The following is a 20,164-nucleotide window of genomic DNA, read 5'->3' as shown; positions in this document are numbered from 1 at the left end:
TGTAAGTCAGCGCTGAATGGAGGTTTATGTGCTGGTTGTAATATTGCTTTGAATTAACTCATGTCCGGGGTTTACATTGCACTGAGATAAGTGCAAAGGTAAATAGTATTCACCACTCTTCACTGTGGGATTATATTTTTGCTGTCTGACTTATTATAGTTCTCTAGGGGCTCGTCACGCTGAAGACCCGGGTTCAAATCCCCACATAGGTACAATGTGTGAAGCCCATTTCAGGTGTCCCCCGCCGTGATGTCGCTGGAATATTGCTAAAAGCGGCGTAAAACTAAACTCAGTCAGTCAGTATTATAGTTCTCAGGATGGTGGGGTAGCCTAGTGGTTAAAGGACTCGCTCGTCATGCCAAAGAATAGGTTCTTTTCCTCACAGGGGCGGTGGGGTACCCTAATGGTTAAAGCATCCGCTCGTCACGCTGAAGACCCAGATTCAATTCCCCACATGGGTACAATGAGTGAAGCCCATTTCTGGTATCCCCCCGCTGTGATATTGCTGAAATAATGCCAAAAGCGGCGTTGGACCTAACTCACTCACTCACTCTATTCCTCACATGGGTATTCCTTCACATTTCTTGTGTCTGCTGTGATATTGCTAGAATATTGCTAAAACTTGGCATAAAACCCAAATCACTCACCATCATAGTTCTCAAATGGTTCTGCAGTGCCATGAATTGATGGTTGGTTGGCATTCTCCCTAAGGAGTTGAGAAAGATAATTGAGTCCATATACTGTGGTAATAATAATGTCATACCATGAGCACTCGCTTGGATGGAAGGAGGCACATTGTATATAAATTGATTTATTCTAATAGGAAAAAGCTATGCTTTATGGATGTTTTGAGACATCTGGTGCATATTTCTGCTTCTTCATAAATGGGTATGTCATGTTCAGGCTCTTTAACATGGGCAGGGGTGGCCCAGTGGTGTAAGTCATTACAGGGGCGGTGGGGTAGCCTGTGGTTAAAGCGTTGGCTCGTCACGCCGAAGACCCACATGGGTAAAATGTGTGAAGCCCATTTCTGGTGTCCCCCGCCGTGATGTTGCTGGAATATTGCTAAAAGCAGCGTAAAACCAAACTCAGTCAGTCAGTCAGTCAGTCAGTCATTACAAGTACATGTTCGGATCTAGGTCTGGTTTCAGTATGATAATGAAGGGTTATACGTTTCTTCACTTAATATGCTTGATGGTGCTTTTGATTATTTTTCTGTTTCATCCCATCATCCATCCATCTAATATCTATTATCCGTCCATCCTTCCATGCAGCCATTTTCAGTCATCAATCATCCCAAGTATTCTGTTGTTTTAATCCATGTATCCATCAACTCACGAGGGACGAGTGGTTTAGTCAAGTGGTCAAAGTATTTGTTTATCACACCATCAGTCTGAGTTCGATTCCCAATGTGGATACAATGATCAAAGCCGATTTCTTGAGTCCCCTGAAATGATATTGCTGGAATACGGCTTAAAGTGAGATAAAACCTCTCACTCACTGACTCACTGCATTGTCAATTGTAATGAGTAAGCTTGATTATTGTAACTGTTTACTGGCCAGTGCATCAAAGACCCAGATAGCCAAGCTACAGAGAGTGCAGAACGTCTCCGCCTGCATCGTGACTCGCTCTGGAAAATATGAACACATTACTCCTATACTGTACACTCTCCACTGGCTTCCAGTCGAGTTCAGGATCCAGTTTAAACTCTTATGCCTTGTTTTCCGCTGTCTCACTGGAACTGTGCCTTCGTATATATCCAACCTTCTAACCGTGTTTCCTGATCTCTTAGCTCACAGGATAAGAACTTGCTTGTTGTACCCAAAGTAAAGACAGTGCAGTATGGAAATAGGTCCTTTGTCCATGCAGGATCTATAGCCTGGAACAGTCTCCGACAGAGTCTCAGAGACTGTTATGACTTTCATACTTTAAATCCAATCTAAAAACACACATGTTCAAGATAGCCTAACTGTAGCTCTTTGCCTTACTTGCATTTTTATTTGTGCGTTTTGAGCATGCATAAGCATGGATATATGCGCGTTACAAATATGCTATTATTATTATTATTATTATATAATTTGTTGATAGAATCAGCTTTTCCCTCAGTGTGTCCCTGATTGCAGCTGATCCCTCATGTAATGTTAATACATTGAAACGTGCCTTATCTGATTTTATTACTCTGACCCTCAAATATAGACAAATTGATTGTTTCTGTGTATGTCAGGTCAGGCTTTTCTTGGTGTACCATTACAAACATTGTGTAATAGGCTGTAAGAAATATACGGCGGAGCTGGAAGTCCAGTCTAGAAGCCATCAAGATGTAGTTCTTCCTCATGCAAGCTTCTGGGCTGACTGAATAGCGGAAGAAAATGGGAAACATTCGACAAGGTTTTGTGAAATGTTTGTGTTTGTGTCTGGCTGAGACAATGTCACGCGAGTACGCCTGACCTCTGGGTGTCTGCCTGCTTCGTCACCAGGGGGCACTGGCTGAGTTTGAGATATTTGACACGTGTTCCAAAGACAGTTGTGATAAAATTCCCAAATATGATGTAACGATTGGTCAGTTACAGAAACAGCTTGGAGTGACAAGCCACAGTCTTCTGGGGAACACAGAGGTCAAAGGTTATAATTGATTCGGGAGGCCGAGGTCGGTGAGGTCTCTTGACACAGTCATTGTGGATGGTGTTGGTGATAGGGCTGTTGGACCCTGTGTTGAATATCAAAGGTTTATTCAGTGTTGAAATTCAGGATCAAATCCAGCGTTTCATATCATATCATTACCGCGAACCAAAGCGTTATGTTAGGAGATTTAATACCTGATTCCAATGCAGTAATGGAAACATCAAGAACGCAAGGAATTGCAGCATAATTTCTAATACTGTTATTTTTCAGGAAAGAATGTTTTATTCAATGAATTATATTACTGAATGTGAAATGTATAATTTAATTTATATCGTGTGATCATAAATTGCATCACTGCTTACTTGGGATGTAACCATGGTAACAAGGAGTCTTGTGTCACACAGACATTGTAGGTTCTTGAATGATGGCTTGTATTTAGGATATTGCTATCTTTATAAGTTCGTGACATGTTTTTTCAGTTGTTTATGCAATTATCAAGACTACGAAGGATGTTGTTAAGTGTCCGAAACCCCATAGCACGTGGACATATGGATCCACCATGTGACTGTGATTTTCCTTGCTTGTTCATGTTGTGTGGGATTTTTTTGGGATATTTATTTGTTGTTTGTTAATAGCAGCACTGAAGTGGTATTTAGAAGCTGGTATGATGAAGAGGAACATTGTTTATGAATGGACATGTTGAATATATACAGGAAGGATATTTGAGTTTATACATTGAAGAGATCAAGGTTATTAGACCCTGTTACCGGCATCTAATCGAGGCCAATCAAGAATAACTCTTCCATGCCCTTTGTCCATCTGGCTTCAATCATCTCTGTGATCACTACTGTCACCGCTGTCATCACACTGTCCATCAGCCTCTTCAATTGTATAAACTCAAATATACCAAAGTGTATGAATAAACTATTAATATATTGTTCTTAATGTTGTGAGGGGGGCGATGGGGTAGCCTAGTGGTTAAAGCGTCCGCTCGTCACGCCGAAGACCCGGGTTCGATTCCCCACATGGGTACAATGTGTGAAGCCTATTTCTGGTGTCCCCCACCATGATATTGCTGGAATATTGCTAAAAGCGGCGTAAAACCAAACTCACTCACTCACTCACTCATAATGTCGTGTATCACTTGCTTGAGGACGGTGTTTGCAAGCACCGAAACATCACATCTATTGCATTAAAGAAGTTGTCTATCCATAAACATTGTTCCCCTGCAATGCTAATGCCACAGTGTTCCAGTTCTTTTGATCAAGCATGTAAGAATGTGAGTTTGGACCAGCCAATCCAGTGATTGAGCAACAACCTACCCTGTACTGGTATGATAACATAATAATATGTGTCCCCTATCTTGACCATGTGATCCGTCAGTTGCCAATAAACATGAGCTGTGTTACAGGAGATGTAAAACCCAAGAATGACAAGAGGGTGTGTGTGATATCAATTTCAAATATGAGAAACAGTGTGGAATATTGTGAAATTACTTTGAATAATTCAGAATAGTAAGGCAAATGAATAGAAAAGTAAGGAACAGAACGTGAATGGAAATGCATTAGTGAAATGACATGAAATAGTGTAGGAAAACATGAAACAGAGTGGCATAGTGTGGTATATTATGGAAAAGTGTGGAATAATATGAAATAGTGTGGAATGATGAGGAATAGTGCAGAATAGTATGAAATAGTTTAGAATAATATGAAATAGTGTGGAATAACATGAAATATTGTGGAATAACATGAAATAGTGTAGAATAACATGGAATAGTGTAGAATAACATGGAATAGTGTGCAAAATCATGGGATAGTGTGGAATAATATGAAAAAAGTGTGGAATAACATGGAACATTCTGGATGCCGCCAAAGTCATACTCTGGTTGCTGAATCACCTCCAGCTCAAGCAGCAGGCCATATAACAGTTGCTGGGCATGTGTTGCTGGGGCATGTGTTGCTGGGCATGTGTTGCTAAAGCAGCATAAACAATGTCCAATTTACTGAATCGTGTATCGCTGATTCAGCTGAATCTGTCACTTATTTATCAAGCCAAAATCTTTGATTCATAAATCATGTTCAAGCTGCCAAATCCTTCATTTCTGATAGCTTTGTTAAAATGTCAAATGTGTTTATTTGGATTACACAATCTGTGTGATAAATGGAGAGAACTATTTCTGTGTAAACCTTTCAGTGATGCTGTTACGGTAATGTTGTAAAAATGTTTGATCTGTACACAACCGTCCTAGTCATCCCATGTGTTGGGTAAAAACGATAAACTAACACATGGAATGCCCGTAATAAACATGAGCAAGTCATACGCTGGCGAGAACAGGAGCAATCAAGATTATTTTGCAGATGGGGAATTCTATTAAATGCACTTTTCAGAAAAAAAAACATGATATTCATGCTGTTGCTAGTGCAAATATCATGATAATGTGAAATATTTTTTGGAGTAACCTTTTTCACTGATTAAATTGCAGACTGTTTAACACTTTCAACACCGCAGACTGGTTCACCCCCCATGACGTCAGGAGTCCCCAGGCACGGCAGACTGTTAACCATACCATAGGCAAAATAAATCAATGTATAACGTTATAAACCTACCACACAAAACATAATTTATTAAATTTCATTGTATTATATTTTATAGATAGATTTAAAATTATTACCAATCCACAGCAAATGAATGATGTTGAAAGTTTTCTAGCAATACCAAACATCAAACAAATATCCACTCATATTCTTGAAAGCTTCGGAAAAAACAGATATTTTCAATTATTTTTCATGTTACTGAGTGGAAAAGGATATTATGTTATGTTAGTATTTATAATTTATTACAACATTTTCCAATTTAAAGTTATGAAAAAATTAGTAATAAATAAGTGGATATCATGAAATGTTACCATTGCTGGAATTTTCCGCAATTGCCTGCTTTCATGATTCTTAATCTAGATGTTACATGTGTGTAGGATTATTTTACAGAAAAATCCAAATATAATTAAATTCTGAAAGAATTTTCAAAAGAATTTGATAGACATTTGCTATTTTATAAACAGCAGCGTTGGCATTTTTTAATGATGTTTGCAAGTAAATGTTGTAGCAAAGAAGTTTTCCAACCTCATAATTCCCATGATGAATGTCAGCTTCATTTATCACCCACGTCTCTGGGAATTCTGGGAACTCACTGTGTGATCGCAGTCCTGGGCCCCATTTCACAAAGCGATCGTAGCGCTATGACTGTCATAGTCTATGTTAAAGTATGGGAGTTACGATCACCTTAGCGCTACGATCGCTTTGAGGAACGGGGCCCTGGTGGAGTTGCAGTGAAAGAGTTTAAACTTTGTGAAATGGGGCCCTGGTGGACTGGCAGTGAAAGAGTTAAACTTTGTGAAATGGGGCCCTGGTGGACTGGCAGTGAAAGAGTTAAACTTTGTGAAATGGGGCCCTGGTGGACTGGCAGTGAAAGAGTTAAACTTTGTGAAATGGGGCCCTGGTGGACTGACAGTGAAAGAGTTAAACTTTGTGAAATGGGGCCCTGGTGGACTGGCAGTGAAAGAGTTTAAACTTTTTGTGAAATGGGGCCCTGGTGGACTGGCAGTGAAAGAGTTAAACTTTGTGAAATGGGGCCCTGGTGGACTGGCAGTGAAAGAGTTAAGCTGTCAGTAAGCTGACATGTGCATCATGTATGCAGCGGCATGTTGTGCTGACATGATATGGTGATGGAGTGTGATAATGATGGCTGCCTATGCAGGGTCAGGTAGATAAGGCTGTAACCTGCCGTGGGATTCAAGTGAGGGCTGACCTCATTCACTGCTGGAGGTCCCAACTGAGTGAGTGAGGGAGTTGGGTTTTATGTCATGGTTTGTCTGCACCACACCCATACCTGTGGGTTTCCTTAATGTGGCAAACATGCATGATCTGCATCACTTTATGCCTTCCTCCCTCTTACCGCTAACGAACTGACTGTGAGGTGAGGTGAAATTGGGTTTTACGTCGTGCTTGAGAATATTTCGCTCATATGACGACGTGCATGCGTGTGTATGTGTACGTGTGGCTGCTTGTACTAGCCCAGGCTGAAGCTGGGTTTATAGTGCTAGCTCACTGAGGTACCATGCCACAGTGAAGCATGAATACCCCACTTAGACACATTATACTGACTCCCGAGCCGACCAGTCCTTCTTGTACCCATTAATGCCGAGCGCCAGGTAGGGACCAACAAGTACCATATTTTAACGTCTTTTGGTATGACGCGGTCGGGGATCGAATCCGCGACCTTCAGCTCTCCAGGGGGACGCTCTAACCACTACACCACGGAGGTCACGAACTGACTGACAGTTAGAAATACTGTTTGAAATTAAATACTCTGTGATATTTAACCTATCTCATTGACTCAAAGTAATATTTCAGTTTTATTATAACGTTGAACTACGACCATATGAACATCTTTTTTAATTGTTCAAGTAGAAATAGCTCCAAACTTTGAGGATATCTGTATTATAGTTTCCATAAGTCTTTTTTGGACAAGTCTTGAATTTTGAAGGCAGTGGAATGGAATTTCTAAATTTGGTACCAATGTGGTTCTTATGTTCCACATTCCACTCAGGTACTTCTTACAGACCTACTGTTTGGTATGAACTGGAGGGTAGCATGGCTCAGTAGTCAATATGCAATGCAGAGTTGTCTCCCCTTGGTGTGCCAGAATGCTGTAAACACCAATCCTGATAATTGGCTTATTAGAATCATGCCAAGTTTGTTGGTCTCACAAAGAGGGAAGATGTGTGACACCTGTGTTTCATCCTTCCAATATCAAGCCCACACACCTAGTTAAAGTAAAGTGCTGTTCTGTTCAAAACAGTGTTAAACTCACTGAAGTGCAGAATGTTTGTTTCCAGAATGTTGAGGTCGATGTGATTTGGGCTTTGAGATGTTGTCATGTGTATAGTATGTAGATGATCTCACCCGAATGTCTTAAAATATATCAACACAAGTCAATAATGTTAAATACCCTATGCTAGCGAGTGAGTGAGTTTAGTTTTACGCCGCACTCAGCAATATTCCAGTTATATGGCGGCGGTCTGTACATAATTGAGTATGGACCAGACAATCCAGTGATCAACAGTATCAGCATCGATCTGCACAATTGGGAATCGATAGCATGTGTCACCCACATGAGCCTGACCACCCAATCCCGTTAGTCGCCTCTTACGACAAGCACGGGTTACAGAAGATCAATTCTAACCCGGACCTTCACGAATATCCCTATGTTAGACAAATACTGAAAGACACAAGGTTGATTTTCAATTTATTATCCAAAGTCATTCTTCCATTGTTATCAGTTTGTAAACATTATAAGCCGTGTCTTGAGGTTAAGTAGTACAGCCAACTAGCTTCAGTGGCAGAGAGGTGATGGTCTGCAGGGCATTGTGATGCTAGTTCACTGAAGTGATATTTCATAGGTGATACTGCTTGATTTCACCAGGTGATATCTCATAGGTGATGATACTGCTTGATTTCACCAGGTGATATCTCACAGGTGATACGGCTTGATTTCACCAGGTGATATCTCATAGGTGATACTGCTTGATTTCACTAGGTGATATCTCATAGGTGATACTGCTTGATTTCACCAGGTGATATCTCACAGGTGATACGGCTTGATTTCACCAGGTGATATCTCACAGGTGATACTGCTTGATTTCACCAGGTGATATCTCATAGGTGATGATACTGCTTGATTTCACCAGGTGATATCTCACAGGTGATATCTCACAGGTGATACGGCTTGATTTCACCAGGTGATATCTCATAGGTGATACTGCTTGATTTCACTAGGTGATATCTCATAGGTGATACTGCTTGATTTCACCAGGTGATATCTCACAGGTGATACGGCTTGATTTCACCAGGTGATATCTCACAGGTGATACTGCTTGATTTCACCAGGTGATATCTCATAGGTGATACTGCTTGATTTCACTAGGTGATATCTCGTACGTGATACTGCTCGATTTCACTAAGTGATATCTCATAGGTGATACTGCTTGATTTCACCAGGTGATATCTCCTAGGAGATACTGCTTGATTTCACTAGGTGATATCTCATAGGTGATATTGCTTGATTACACCAGGTGATATCTCGTAGGTGATACTGCTTGATTTCACCAGGTGGTATCTCCTAGGTGATACGGCTTGATTTCACCAGGTGATATCTCGTATGAGATATTGCTTGACCCCCAAGTGATATCTCCTCTGGATGCCAGTTTTGGATGAGCAGAATAATTTTCGTAATGAAACATGTTCATATTCAGTTTATGTTTATATGCTGACATACATGTATTGTATGTTGTTACAGTAAGATATTTATCAGCGTCTTTATGAAATTGTCAGTGGTAGATTCAGATTGGCCGAGTTTGACAGCTTTTTCATCTCAACCACAGCATGTATATTTAGCTATTGACATTTTTATGTGGGTCTATATACTATGAAAGCTGATGTCTAGACATGCAAGTTTAGAATGGGCTGCTAGTCTAGATTTCCACACTTTCTCTTGACTCCTTTTCACTGTATTTTATGATTGTAGTCAATGAACCACATTTTTCTTGAAATATGTTCATTTCAGAAACTAGATTTTAGTCTGCCAAACTCACTGTCTAACTAATAATGATGTTCAAATCTGTCTGGTCATTTTATATTTGAGTTACCATCTCATGACATTCTGGGGTATGTCTTGAAGTGTACAACCATGTTGTTTGTTCAAGCTATGAGCCAACAAACTGACATTTTCGTGGTGGTCTGGAGCAGAAATACTGCGACCTACCTGTAATTGAAATCTGTAAAATCATGCTCTCATCTGTAATTGATATGTTTGTGCTGACACACAGAAACCTATCCCTTTGTCAGAACTGTCAAACACTGAGCTGACATTTCAAATAATATGAAGGCGAAAAAACTTCCATGACCAATCCTATAAGTTACGACCCATGTGCGAGACGCTCCGAGATAAAGGTCACTGTGACCTTGTGTTGAAGTAAAGCTGCATGACGAACTAAGTATGTACCTTTCTGTCTGAAATGACCCAGACAGGTTTCCCTGAAATGACATTGATGTGTTGCCCTTCACCTGTAACGACGAAGAATATAGTCTGACACCTCTACTGACACAGGTATAGTGCACTGCAAGAAAACACGCTATAATACCACAGGCTTGCTACGTGCTATGATACCACAGGCTTGCTACACACCGTAATACCACAGGCCTGGTACATTCTGGATCAAGAGAGTTATGGTACTCCCCATAGCAAGAGAGTTATGGTACTCCCTGTAGCAAGAGAGTTATGGTACTCCCTGAAACAAGAGAGTTATGGTACTCCCCATAGCAAGAGAGTTATGGTACTCCCCATAGCAAGAGAGTTATGGTACTCCCTGAAACAAGAGAGTTATGGTACTCCCCATAGCAAGAGAGTTATGGTACTCCCCATAGCAAGAGAGTTATGGTACTCCCCATAGCAAGAGAGTAATGGTACTCCCTGAAACAAGAGAGTTATGGTACTCCCTGTAACATCAGTCACATGATACCCTTGTAACGACACACACACAGTACCACCCAGATACCTTACATTTTGTTACAGTAGGGTATACAGAGAATCTCACCCGAGTGTCTTTTGATATCAAACATATCACCACAAGTTGATAAAGTTACAAATATCTGAGGCTTGCCGAGGCTATATTACTTTTGTCAACGAATGTTGATATAATTGATATCAGAAGACACGAGGGTGAGATTCTAATTATCATAAAAAATCACTCTTCTTTAGTTTTCAATGAAACTGTACATCTCTGAACACAGTACTGCCATAAAACTTGCAGTGCAGCGATGTCATAGCATTGTGACGTCATCAAGTTCATGACATCATAGCATTGTTAGGGCATTGTACAAAATCTACTGTCAAAGCTATATCTCCTGTGGAACACAGTTTTGGATGATAAATGCCATGCTGTAATAACTTCAGTACATGATGTATTGTTTATTTTGACCTAGACATTGTAACTGCAATCATTCAAGATTGCAACCACCAGTACACCCCTACATGTGATTGATGTAGCCCAGTTGCTACACAATGATACAAGTGTGTCTCTCAGACTCCCAATTTAGTGAGTGAGTGAGTCAGTCAGTTAGGTATTACACCGCTTTTAGCAATATTCCAGCAATATCACGGCTGGGGACACCAGAAATGGGATTCACACATTCTACCCATGTCGGAAATCGAACCCGGGTCTGTGGTGTGATGAGCGAACACTTTACCACTGGGCTACCCCACCGCCCTACTCCAATTTAAAAAAGAATCCTGCCCAAGTATGATTTAGTCATTCAAATTTGCTCTGAAAGGCATTAGCATTCTCTTTTTTCGATTTCATACCACAGTAGGAGCAGTGGGGTAGCCTAGTGGTTCAAACATTCGCTCTGTGAACCCAAGTCCAATTCCTCACCATGGATACAATGTGTGAAGCCCATTTCTGGACTTGTTCAGTTCAAGAAATTCAACATTTGTCTGGATATGTCTTAGTAGATGTATAATATATTTGAGATAACTATATGTCCTGGAGTAGTGTTAGTCTAATATGATATGACCATGTATTTTGCTGACACAGCACAATCGACCCATCTGCCAGCTCTCCGACTGGTTATACAGTGTTTATGGTATTTTGGTTCATTTATCATGTTATATGGTCATATTCATTGAAAAGCATGCCAAATCTATTCACATAGCTTTCTTGCGTGTCTCCCTTAATGACATAATATCACCCAGACATTGTACAGTTTGTCATTTACGACACCATCATACAAGTATAAAACACTTGCTGTGGGATATATGACATAATTTATGACAATTCTGACAATGCCCAATGCTTAATCAATTTCACTGTGAAATCTGCTGCATGGAATTAGCCAGTGATGATGACAAACTCACACTTAATATCGAGATACAAATTTGTCTTTGAGAAGACTGGTGAACCAGCTGAGAGTTGGCTCGGACTTTTAATTACTTCATTTCCTTAAGAATGTTTTCCAGTCTATTCTATATTGCGTAATGATTCTTCTGAGGATATATTACGAGCACAGCTTCGGCGATCAATTGCCCCTTTGAACATGTTTGAGAGACATTAGAGTGATGAATGGTCTTCTGCTGGTGATTAGCATTGAGACCTTTCCTCTTCATCTACTCATGTCGTGGCTTTTTTATGTCAGCTTCTTCGGTCCTCCGAGGGGAACATGTTCAAGGAAACCTATTTCATAGGCATTGAATAAAACCAGCACGTCGAACACAGGTTGACTGGTATAGATCATGTCTTATTGCCAGTTGTAGAACGAGAGGGTGAACATTGCAGTTGTGTTCATAGTGAGGGTATGAAGCTGTAGACCTTACAGAGTTACTCCCCTTTGACCAGGAGCTCTAATTCTGGTTTGTGTATTTCTTTGCTGCTGACGGAATTTCCTTCATATCAGGAACATGTTTGATTTTCTACAAGAAACACCAGATTTAAATAAAATTATACCAGATATTAGGATAGTTACAACATTAATCAGATCCCAGAACTATTTCAAAAGGCACCATAATTGGTATATATTTAAATAATGGATAACACGCTTGAAAAATTTGTTCCACTGAGTGGGAGGGCAGTTTTCTGAGGCACTGCAACTTGTTGTACAGAGTGACTTCCCTTAGGTGATCCAGGAACATGTGATCAGTTGTTATTTGCAGACTGCTGCCATATAGCTGAGTGCGACATTAAACAACAAACCAACCAACCTTGTGAGCGGGGATGCAGTATTCTCTGTATCTATGTTCGCAGCCCACTTTATGATGATGTATCGGAGGGGATGCTGTATTCTCTGTATCTATGTTCGCAGCCCACTTTATGATGATGTATCGGAGGGGATGCTGTATTCTCTGTATCTATGTTCGCAGCCCACTTTATGATGATGCATCGGACATTGATATTACAGCTCATAACAATGTGCAAAGTTAACTTTCACAAGAAAATGTACAATACTGATATTGCAGTATAAGACAGTGAACAGTGATAATGTTGCAACTTGTGACAATGTATACATGGTATATGACAATGTACAGTGATGGTGTTGCAGTATATGACAATAATGGTGTGTGTTACAGTATATGACAATAATGGTGTGTGTTACAGTATATGACAATAATGGTGTTACAGTGTGTGACAGTGTACAATAATTGTGTTACAGTGTGTGACAATAATGGTGTTGCAGTATATGACAATAATGGTGTTACAGTATATGACAATAATGGTGTTACAGTATATGACAATAATGGTGTTACAGTATATGACAATAATGGTGTTACAGTATATAATAATAATGGTGTTACAGTATATGACAATAATGGTGTTACAGTATATGACAATAATGGTGTTGCAGTGTGTGACAGTGTACAATAATTGTGTTACAGTGTGTGACAATAATGGTGTTGCAGTATATGACAATAATGGTGTTACAGTATATGACAATAATGGTGTTGCAGTGTGTGACAGTGTACAATAATTGTGTTACAGTATATGACAATAATGGTGTTACAGTATATGACAATAATGGTGTTACAGTGTGTGACAGTGTACAATAATTGTGTTACAGTGTGTGACAATAATGGTGTTGCAGTATATGACAATAATGGTGTTACAGTATATGACAATAATGGTGTTACAGTATATGACAATAATGGTGTTACAGTATATGACAATAATGGTGTTACAGTATATGACAATAATGGTGTTACAGTATATAATAATAATGGTGTTACAGTATATGACAATAATGGTGTTACAGTGTATGACAATAATGGTGTTACAGTGTGTGACAATAATGGTGTTACAGTGTGTGACAGTGTACAATAATGGTGTTACAGTGTGTGACAATAATGGTGTTGCAGTATATGACAATAATGGTGTTACAGTATATAAGAATAATGGTGTTACAGTATATGACAATAATGGTGTTACAGTATATGACAATAATGGTGTTACAGTATATGACAATAATGGTGTTACAGTGTGTGACAATAATGGTGTTGCAGTATATGACAATAATGGTGTTACAGTATATGACAATTATGGTGTTACAGTGTGTGACAATAATGGTGTTACAGTGTGTGACAGTGTACAGTGATGGTGTTACAGTATATGACAATAATGGTGTTACAGTGTGTGACAGTGTACAGTGATGGTGTTGCAGTATATGACAATAATGGTGTTGCAGTATATAATAATAATGGTGTTACAGTATATGACAATTATGGTGTTACAGTATATGACAATTATGGTGTTACAGTGAGTGACAATATGGTGTTACAGTATATGACAATAATGGTGTTACAGTGTGTTACAGTGACAATAATGGTGTTACAGTGTGTGACAGTGTACAGTGATGGTGTTACAGTATATGACAATAATGGTGTTACAGTGTGTGACAGTGTACAGTGATGGTGTTGCAGTATATGACAATAATGGTGTTACAGTGTGTGAGAGTGACAATTATGGTGTTACAGTGTGTGACAATAATGGTGTTACAGTATACTGTAAACGTATTATATTTCGCACAGGTTTTATTTTCGCGCTTCTCGTGCAAAACATTTGAGCGCGAAAATTTATACACCGCGAATGAACCTGTCATTCATTCAGTCTAGCCATGCTCGCCCCTGAGTTGTTACCATAACACAAGTTTGAAGACAGAAATCTACGGGAATCTTAAAATGACGACTGATAGTAGCATAAAGAATCATACTTAACTGTCGCTGTAATGGATTTACCAAAACATAATTAAATAATGAACGAAATCCCATCGCCGAATTATCGAAAACAGCAATGTGTGTTGTGGCCGCCATGGAAATTGGTCACATGACAGATGGTTTGAAACAAAACAGATTACCATGAAACGACTCGGAAAGAAATAATACAGCAGTATTTTATTTATTCATTAAGATTTATTTACCAGTACATCATGAAGCGAATAGTCACTTAACACTCAATCATCTCATTCACAACAACCCGGCTTGTTTGAAATCACAAAGAGCTTCGTATACAGTAGAAGTTAATTCGTAAGATCGTCAGAATTCGGAACATAAGACTGATGTGTTTTTCATCACTTCCGTGAGTAAACGGATTACTGTGTACTAGTATATCGCACAGATAGGGATTTCCTGTGAGTAAGCAATAAACGCCGCCTGACAGGTAAAGCCACTCTGTTTGTTTTCACTGCTATTAGTGGCGGCAAAAGAGACAGCTGGCAGTTCCGGCAATTACTGATTGCGCGAATAATTGACCGCGCGATGTAGTCTAAACTGTCAATTCCGCGAAAATTGCACCACGCGAAAATAAGCACGTTTACAGTATGACAATAAATATATGACAATAACGTGTTACAGACAACATGACAATAATGGTGTTACAGTATATGACAATAATGGTGTTACAGTGTGTGACAATAATGGTGTTACAGTATATGACAATAATGGTGTTACAGTATATGACAATAATGGTGTTACAGTATATGACAATAATGGTGTTACAGTATATGACAATAATGGTGTTACAGTATATGACAAATACAATGGTGTTACAGTATATGACAATATATGGTGTTACAGTATATGACAATAATGGTGTTACAGTATACAGACATATGTTACACAACAATAATGGTGTTACAGTATATGACAATAATGGTGTTACAGTATATGACAATAATGGTGTTACAGTATATGACAATAATGGTGTTACAGTATATGACAATAATGGTGTTACAGTATATGACAATAATGGTGTTACAGTATATGACAATAATGGTGTTACAGTATATGACAATAATGGTGTTACAGTATATGACAATAATGGTGTTACAGTATATGACAATAATGGTGTTACAGTATATGACAATAATGGTGTTACAGTATATGACAATAATGGTGTTACAGTATATGACAATAATGGTGTTACAGTATATGACAATAATGGTGTTACAGTATATGACAATAATGGTGTTACAGTATATGACAATAATGGTGTTACAGTATATGACAATAATGGTGTTACAGTATATGACAATAATGGTGTTACAGTATATGACAATAATGGTGTTACAGTGTATGACAATAATGGTGTTACAGTATATGACAATAATGGTGTTACAGTATATGACAATAATGGTGTTACAGTATATGACAATAATGGTGTTACAGTATATGACAATAATGGTGTTACAGTATATGACAATAATGGTGTTACAGTATATGACAATAATGGTGTTACAGTATATGACAATAATGGTGTTACAGTGTGTGACAGTGTACAATATTGGTGTTACAGTATATGACAATAATGGTGTTACAGTGTGTGACAGTGTTTCCTGTTTGTGTTTGCAGTGCGAGAGGATGTTGATATGACGGCGGAGACCGCCGGACAGTAGCCCCTGGGATGTCGGACCCCCTGTCCCCCAAGTCTCCCCGCAAGGGGAAGTTCGTCAGTCTCAGAGTCCAGTTCCTGGACGATACAGTTCATGCCTTTCAAATTCCGGTAAGTCACAGAGCTTTTTTCAGGAACGGCTTAAGAAAGAGTCTCCAGTCATAACCCTGCTAAATACAACTACAGCCATATTCATGAAAAACTGAGAGAGCAGGGTAGGTTAGTGGTTAAAGTGTTACTCATCACGCCGAAGACCCGGGTTCGATTCCCCACATGGGTACAATGTGTGAAGCCCATTTCTGGCATCCCCTGCCGTGATATTGCTGGGATAAAACCATACTCACTCACTCACTCACTCACCTTGAGAGAGTTACCAAAATATGGTGTATATAAACCATGCAAGAAGAAAAAGCCACACATTGCAAACAAGACACGATGAGCAAAGAGTTTGCTGTGTAATTAATTCCATTTCTGTTTTGAATGCACTTTCTATGCGATGATCTCAAGAAGTACACAACCCTGTGCACTTAAAAGAACCCACGAATCCGTTGGTATATGACCAGATGGTGGCCACATGAATACGTGCAAACACCTAGTTGCGGGTACAGCAACGTGCAGTAAAACGTGGACAAAGTACTGTGACTATGTGTCCCAGTCCACCCAGCTGTGAATGGGTACATCGTAAGGATAGGAATGCCACAATAACTCGGTGCGCCAAGTGGCTGCAAGAGTTGTATGCTCCCCAGGGAGTTGAGATTGACAATACGATGTGCCGCTGAGATTGACATCCAGTGATCGAGGTAAAAGCTAAGCGCCTTTGAGCAGCTGAGCTGAGCTGGATATCGGCGCTATACAAATGTTAGTATGTAATGTAATGTCTGCAACCTGCTAATCATAGTTCAATCTATGTATGAATAGTACACTGTATAATTATACCCCCGCTACGAAGTAACGGGGGTATATAGCGTTCATTCTGTCCGTCCGTCCGTCCCGAAACTTTGTCCGGAGCATATCTCTTAAAGTTTACATGCTAGGTTCACCAAACTTCACACACATAGTAATCATTACCCATTTATGTGCCTTTTGCTATTTTAATTTTTTTTCAGAATTTAGTTTTTTTGCTGTTTCCATGGAAACATGATTTAGGCTGTGACTATGAGGATGTCATCTTGTCCGGAGCAGATCTTCCAAACTATACATGCTAGCTTCATCAAACTTGGTACACATATCAAGCATGATCCCTAGATGTGCCTTTTGGGGTTTAGATCCAGATATGAATTGTATTTTTTGCTGTTTCCATGGAAACATGACTTAGTGCCAAATATGTTTGATTATTTTGTCCAGAGCATATCTCTTAAAGTTTACATGCTAGGTTCACCAAACTTCACACACATGTTAATCATTACCCATTGATGTGCCTTTTGCTATTTTAAAGTTTTTTCAGAATTTAGTTTTTTTGCTGTTTCCATGGAAACACGACTTAGGCTGTGACTATGAGGATGTCATCTTGTCCGGAGCAGATCTTCCAAACTATACATGCTAGCTTCATCAAACTTGGTACACATATCAAGCATGATCCCTAGATGTGCCTTTTGGGGTTTACATCCAGATATGAATTGTATTTTTTGCTGTTTCCATGGAAACATGACTTAGTGCCAAATATGTTTGATTATTTTGTCCAGAGCATATCTCTTAAAGTTTACATGCTAGGTTCATGCTAGGTTCATGCTAGGTACATGCAAAATGTATTTGATGGTGACCTGACCACGGCATATCATCGCAACTATACATGCTAGGTTCACCAAACTTAATACACAAGTTAATCATGACCCACAGATATGCCATGTGCTAAAAAATAGCAATCTTCATCTACGTCCATTGTGTGCAACATGACACACTCAAGTTCAATTACATGTCAGGTTTCCACGGAAAACACAAAAAAATCTAGTTTCCATAAATTATTACCGTAATCAGTACATGCCAAAACTATTATCTAACATTTATATAAAGTTTAGTAGAGTCAAAGAGAAAGTCTTGTGAGCTGCTGATCCTTGTGACATTATATATATCAATATCAGTCATTTCCATGTCCCAAAGTGGGAAGCGGGGGTATGTGAGCTTTGCTCACTTCTACACTTGTATTTGCACACGTATGAGATGCAAACCTTTTCAGCATGTTGAATATATCCTGTACAGAACACTCTATATATATCAACACTGTATATGTTTCCACAATGTCAGGGTTCCATCGCAAATTGTTGATCCACCTTATGTAAAATTATGTTTAACTTTATTTAGAAAGAAGGCAACCAGAAGTGGTGCACTTGTGCCCAATCCCTTTGTCTTTTGGACTATGAAATATGTTCTTGTAAAAAAGAAGGGGAACTTCATTTTTAATATACGATTGAAAAAATTGGGAGATATATCAGAGTCAATCAATGTTGATATGATAATAATGAATGTTTCGAGAGTGCATCACCACTTGCACTTCCTTATGACCATAGTTGTTTGTACAGTAATCGCTCTTGAAAGATGATTGGTGTATGACATGAAATTTGAATGTGTAAGATTTTCATTTAAAAACAAACGTCTGGAAACAAACCCTAACAACTGTGGGATGCAAAATGATTGTCAAAATTATTGGTCTACAGTGACCTTCTTGAAAACCATCACAATCAAGAATGACACCCCATGCACATGTATGGGACACACTGCGTACATTCCATGCGTTGTGTTTAGGGGTGGTGATAAAGAGAAATGGTGGTGCATTCATATGATGTCTGTCTTTGAAAGGTTTGTTTACGCTTATACTTCCTATCCAAAAAGAAAGTAGAGGTAAAAAACGACAACACAATAGTGATAAAAATCAAGCACATTTTCAATTGAACCATGGTAAATTTTGCAATGGACATGTTTCCAAAAGAACCACACTGAGTATGTCCATCCATTGAAACTGTGCATTGAAGTCATTATGCTGCACACTTTACAGGGATTGTGTCGTCTTTGTGTTTTGTGTGGCTGGTACTATATATAGTGTGCACATATTCTATAGGTTGGTAACGCTGTACTGGTTTTCATTGGGATTTAAACAAGTTTACTGTCCATGTCTACCCTTACACCGATTTGTGCCAACACGATAAAACGTGAAGGTCACACTGCGTTTTGAGAGCTGCAGATGCCGGACTATCACATGATGTCAGGAGAAATTGTACCAAGCTTGACAGCACTTCTGGTGCAGGACTTGATTACATTAGATAAGCTGATAAAATCTAGATAAAATCATGTAAAACACAACTGGTGCAGTGAAAAATATGAACCTAGCCACATTGCTGAAATTTGCTGATATTGCTTTATAATGGAAGATTAACGCAAACAGAACAGCACTTCAACCCTTCTGTGTATTTTTCCTTCTCATGTATAAACGCTTGGTTGAACATCATTTTAGAAAGCAAGCAAATACATACTGCCAGTGATGTGTCTGCCCTGTCTCAATGGTTGGTTGGTTAGTTTGTTGTTTAATGATACCCTCAACAATATTCCAGCTTTATGGCGGCTGTCTGTAGGGTAAGAAGCTACCATTGATCGTTCTGAGGGGCTGTAGGTTTGTTATTTCAGACACTTGTTTTAAGTCTGTGCTTCAAAAGTCTTTAAAATTACCAAAATTCTTTCTGGGGTAGTGGGGTAGCCCAGTGGTTTAAGGGTTTGCTTGTCACACCGAAGAGTTGAGTTTGATTCCCCACATGGGTACAATGTGTAAAGCCCATTCCTGGTGTCCCCCACTGTGATATTACTGGAATATTGCTAAAAGCAGCGTAAAACCATACTCACTCACTCACTCACTCACTCACTCACTCACTCACTCACTCACTCACTCACTCACTCACTCACTCACTCACTCACTCACTCACTCACTCTTTGGCTTATTAAGGTTCTTTCCTTAAAACAAAAACATTAGTTGAATCCTACTGCAGATTTTGATTTCTTGTATGGCCGATAATAAGTTAATGCATTATCAGTCGGAACATTATCGCTCTGATTTCATACAATGGTCCACA

General features: G+C 39.2%; 1 protein-coding gene across 1 annotated transcript in view; it reads left to right on the top strand.

The window, feature by feature from the left end:
• Positions 1-20,164, top strand: part of LOC124277266 — a 163,829-nt gene that overhangs the window by 44,375 nt on the left and 99,290 nt on the right. The window contains 1 exon segment of the mRNA XM_046712915.1: positions 16,070-16,220. Within this exon segment, the coding sequence (XP_046568871.1) occupies positions 16,122-16,220 (99 nt within the window). The 5' untranslated portion in view covers positions 16,070-16,121.

The sequence above is a fragment of the Haliotis rubra genome, unplaced genomic scaffold (assembly GCF_003918875.1).
Source record: "Haliotis rubra isolate DU_JTF1 unplaced genomic scaffold, ASM391887v1 Scf22, whole genome shotgun sequence".
Lineage (NCBI taxonomy): Eukaryota > Metazoa > Mollusca > Gastropoda > Lepetellida > Haliotidae > Haliotis > Haliotis rubra.
Note: the sequence above shows the minus strand (reverse complement) of the source record. Positions and strands in the feature narration are given on the sequence as shown.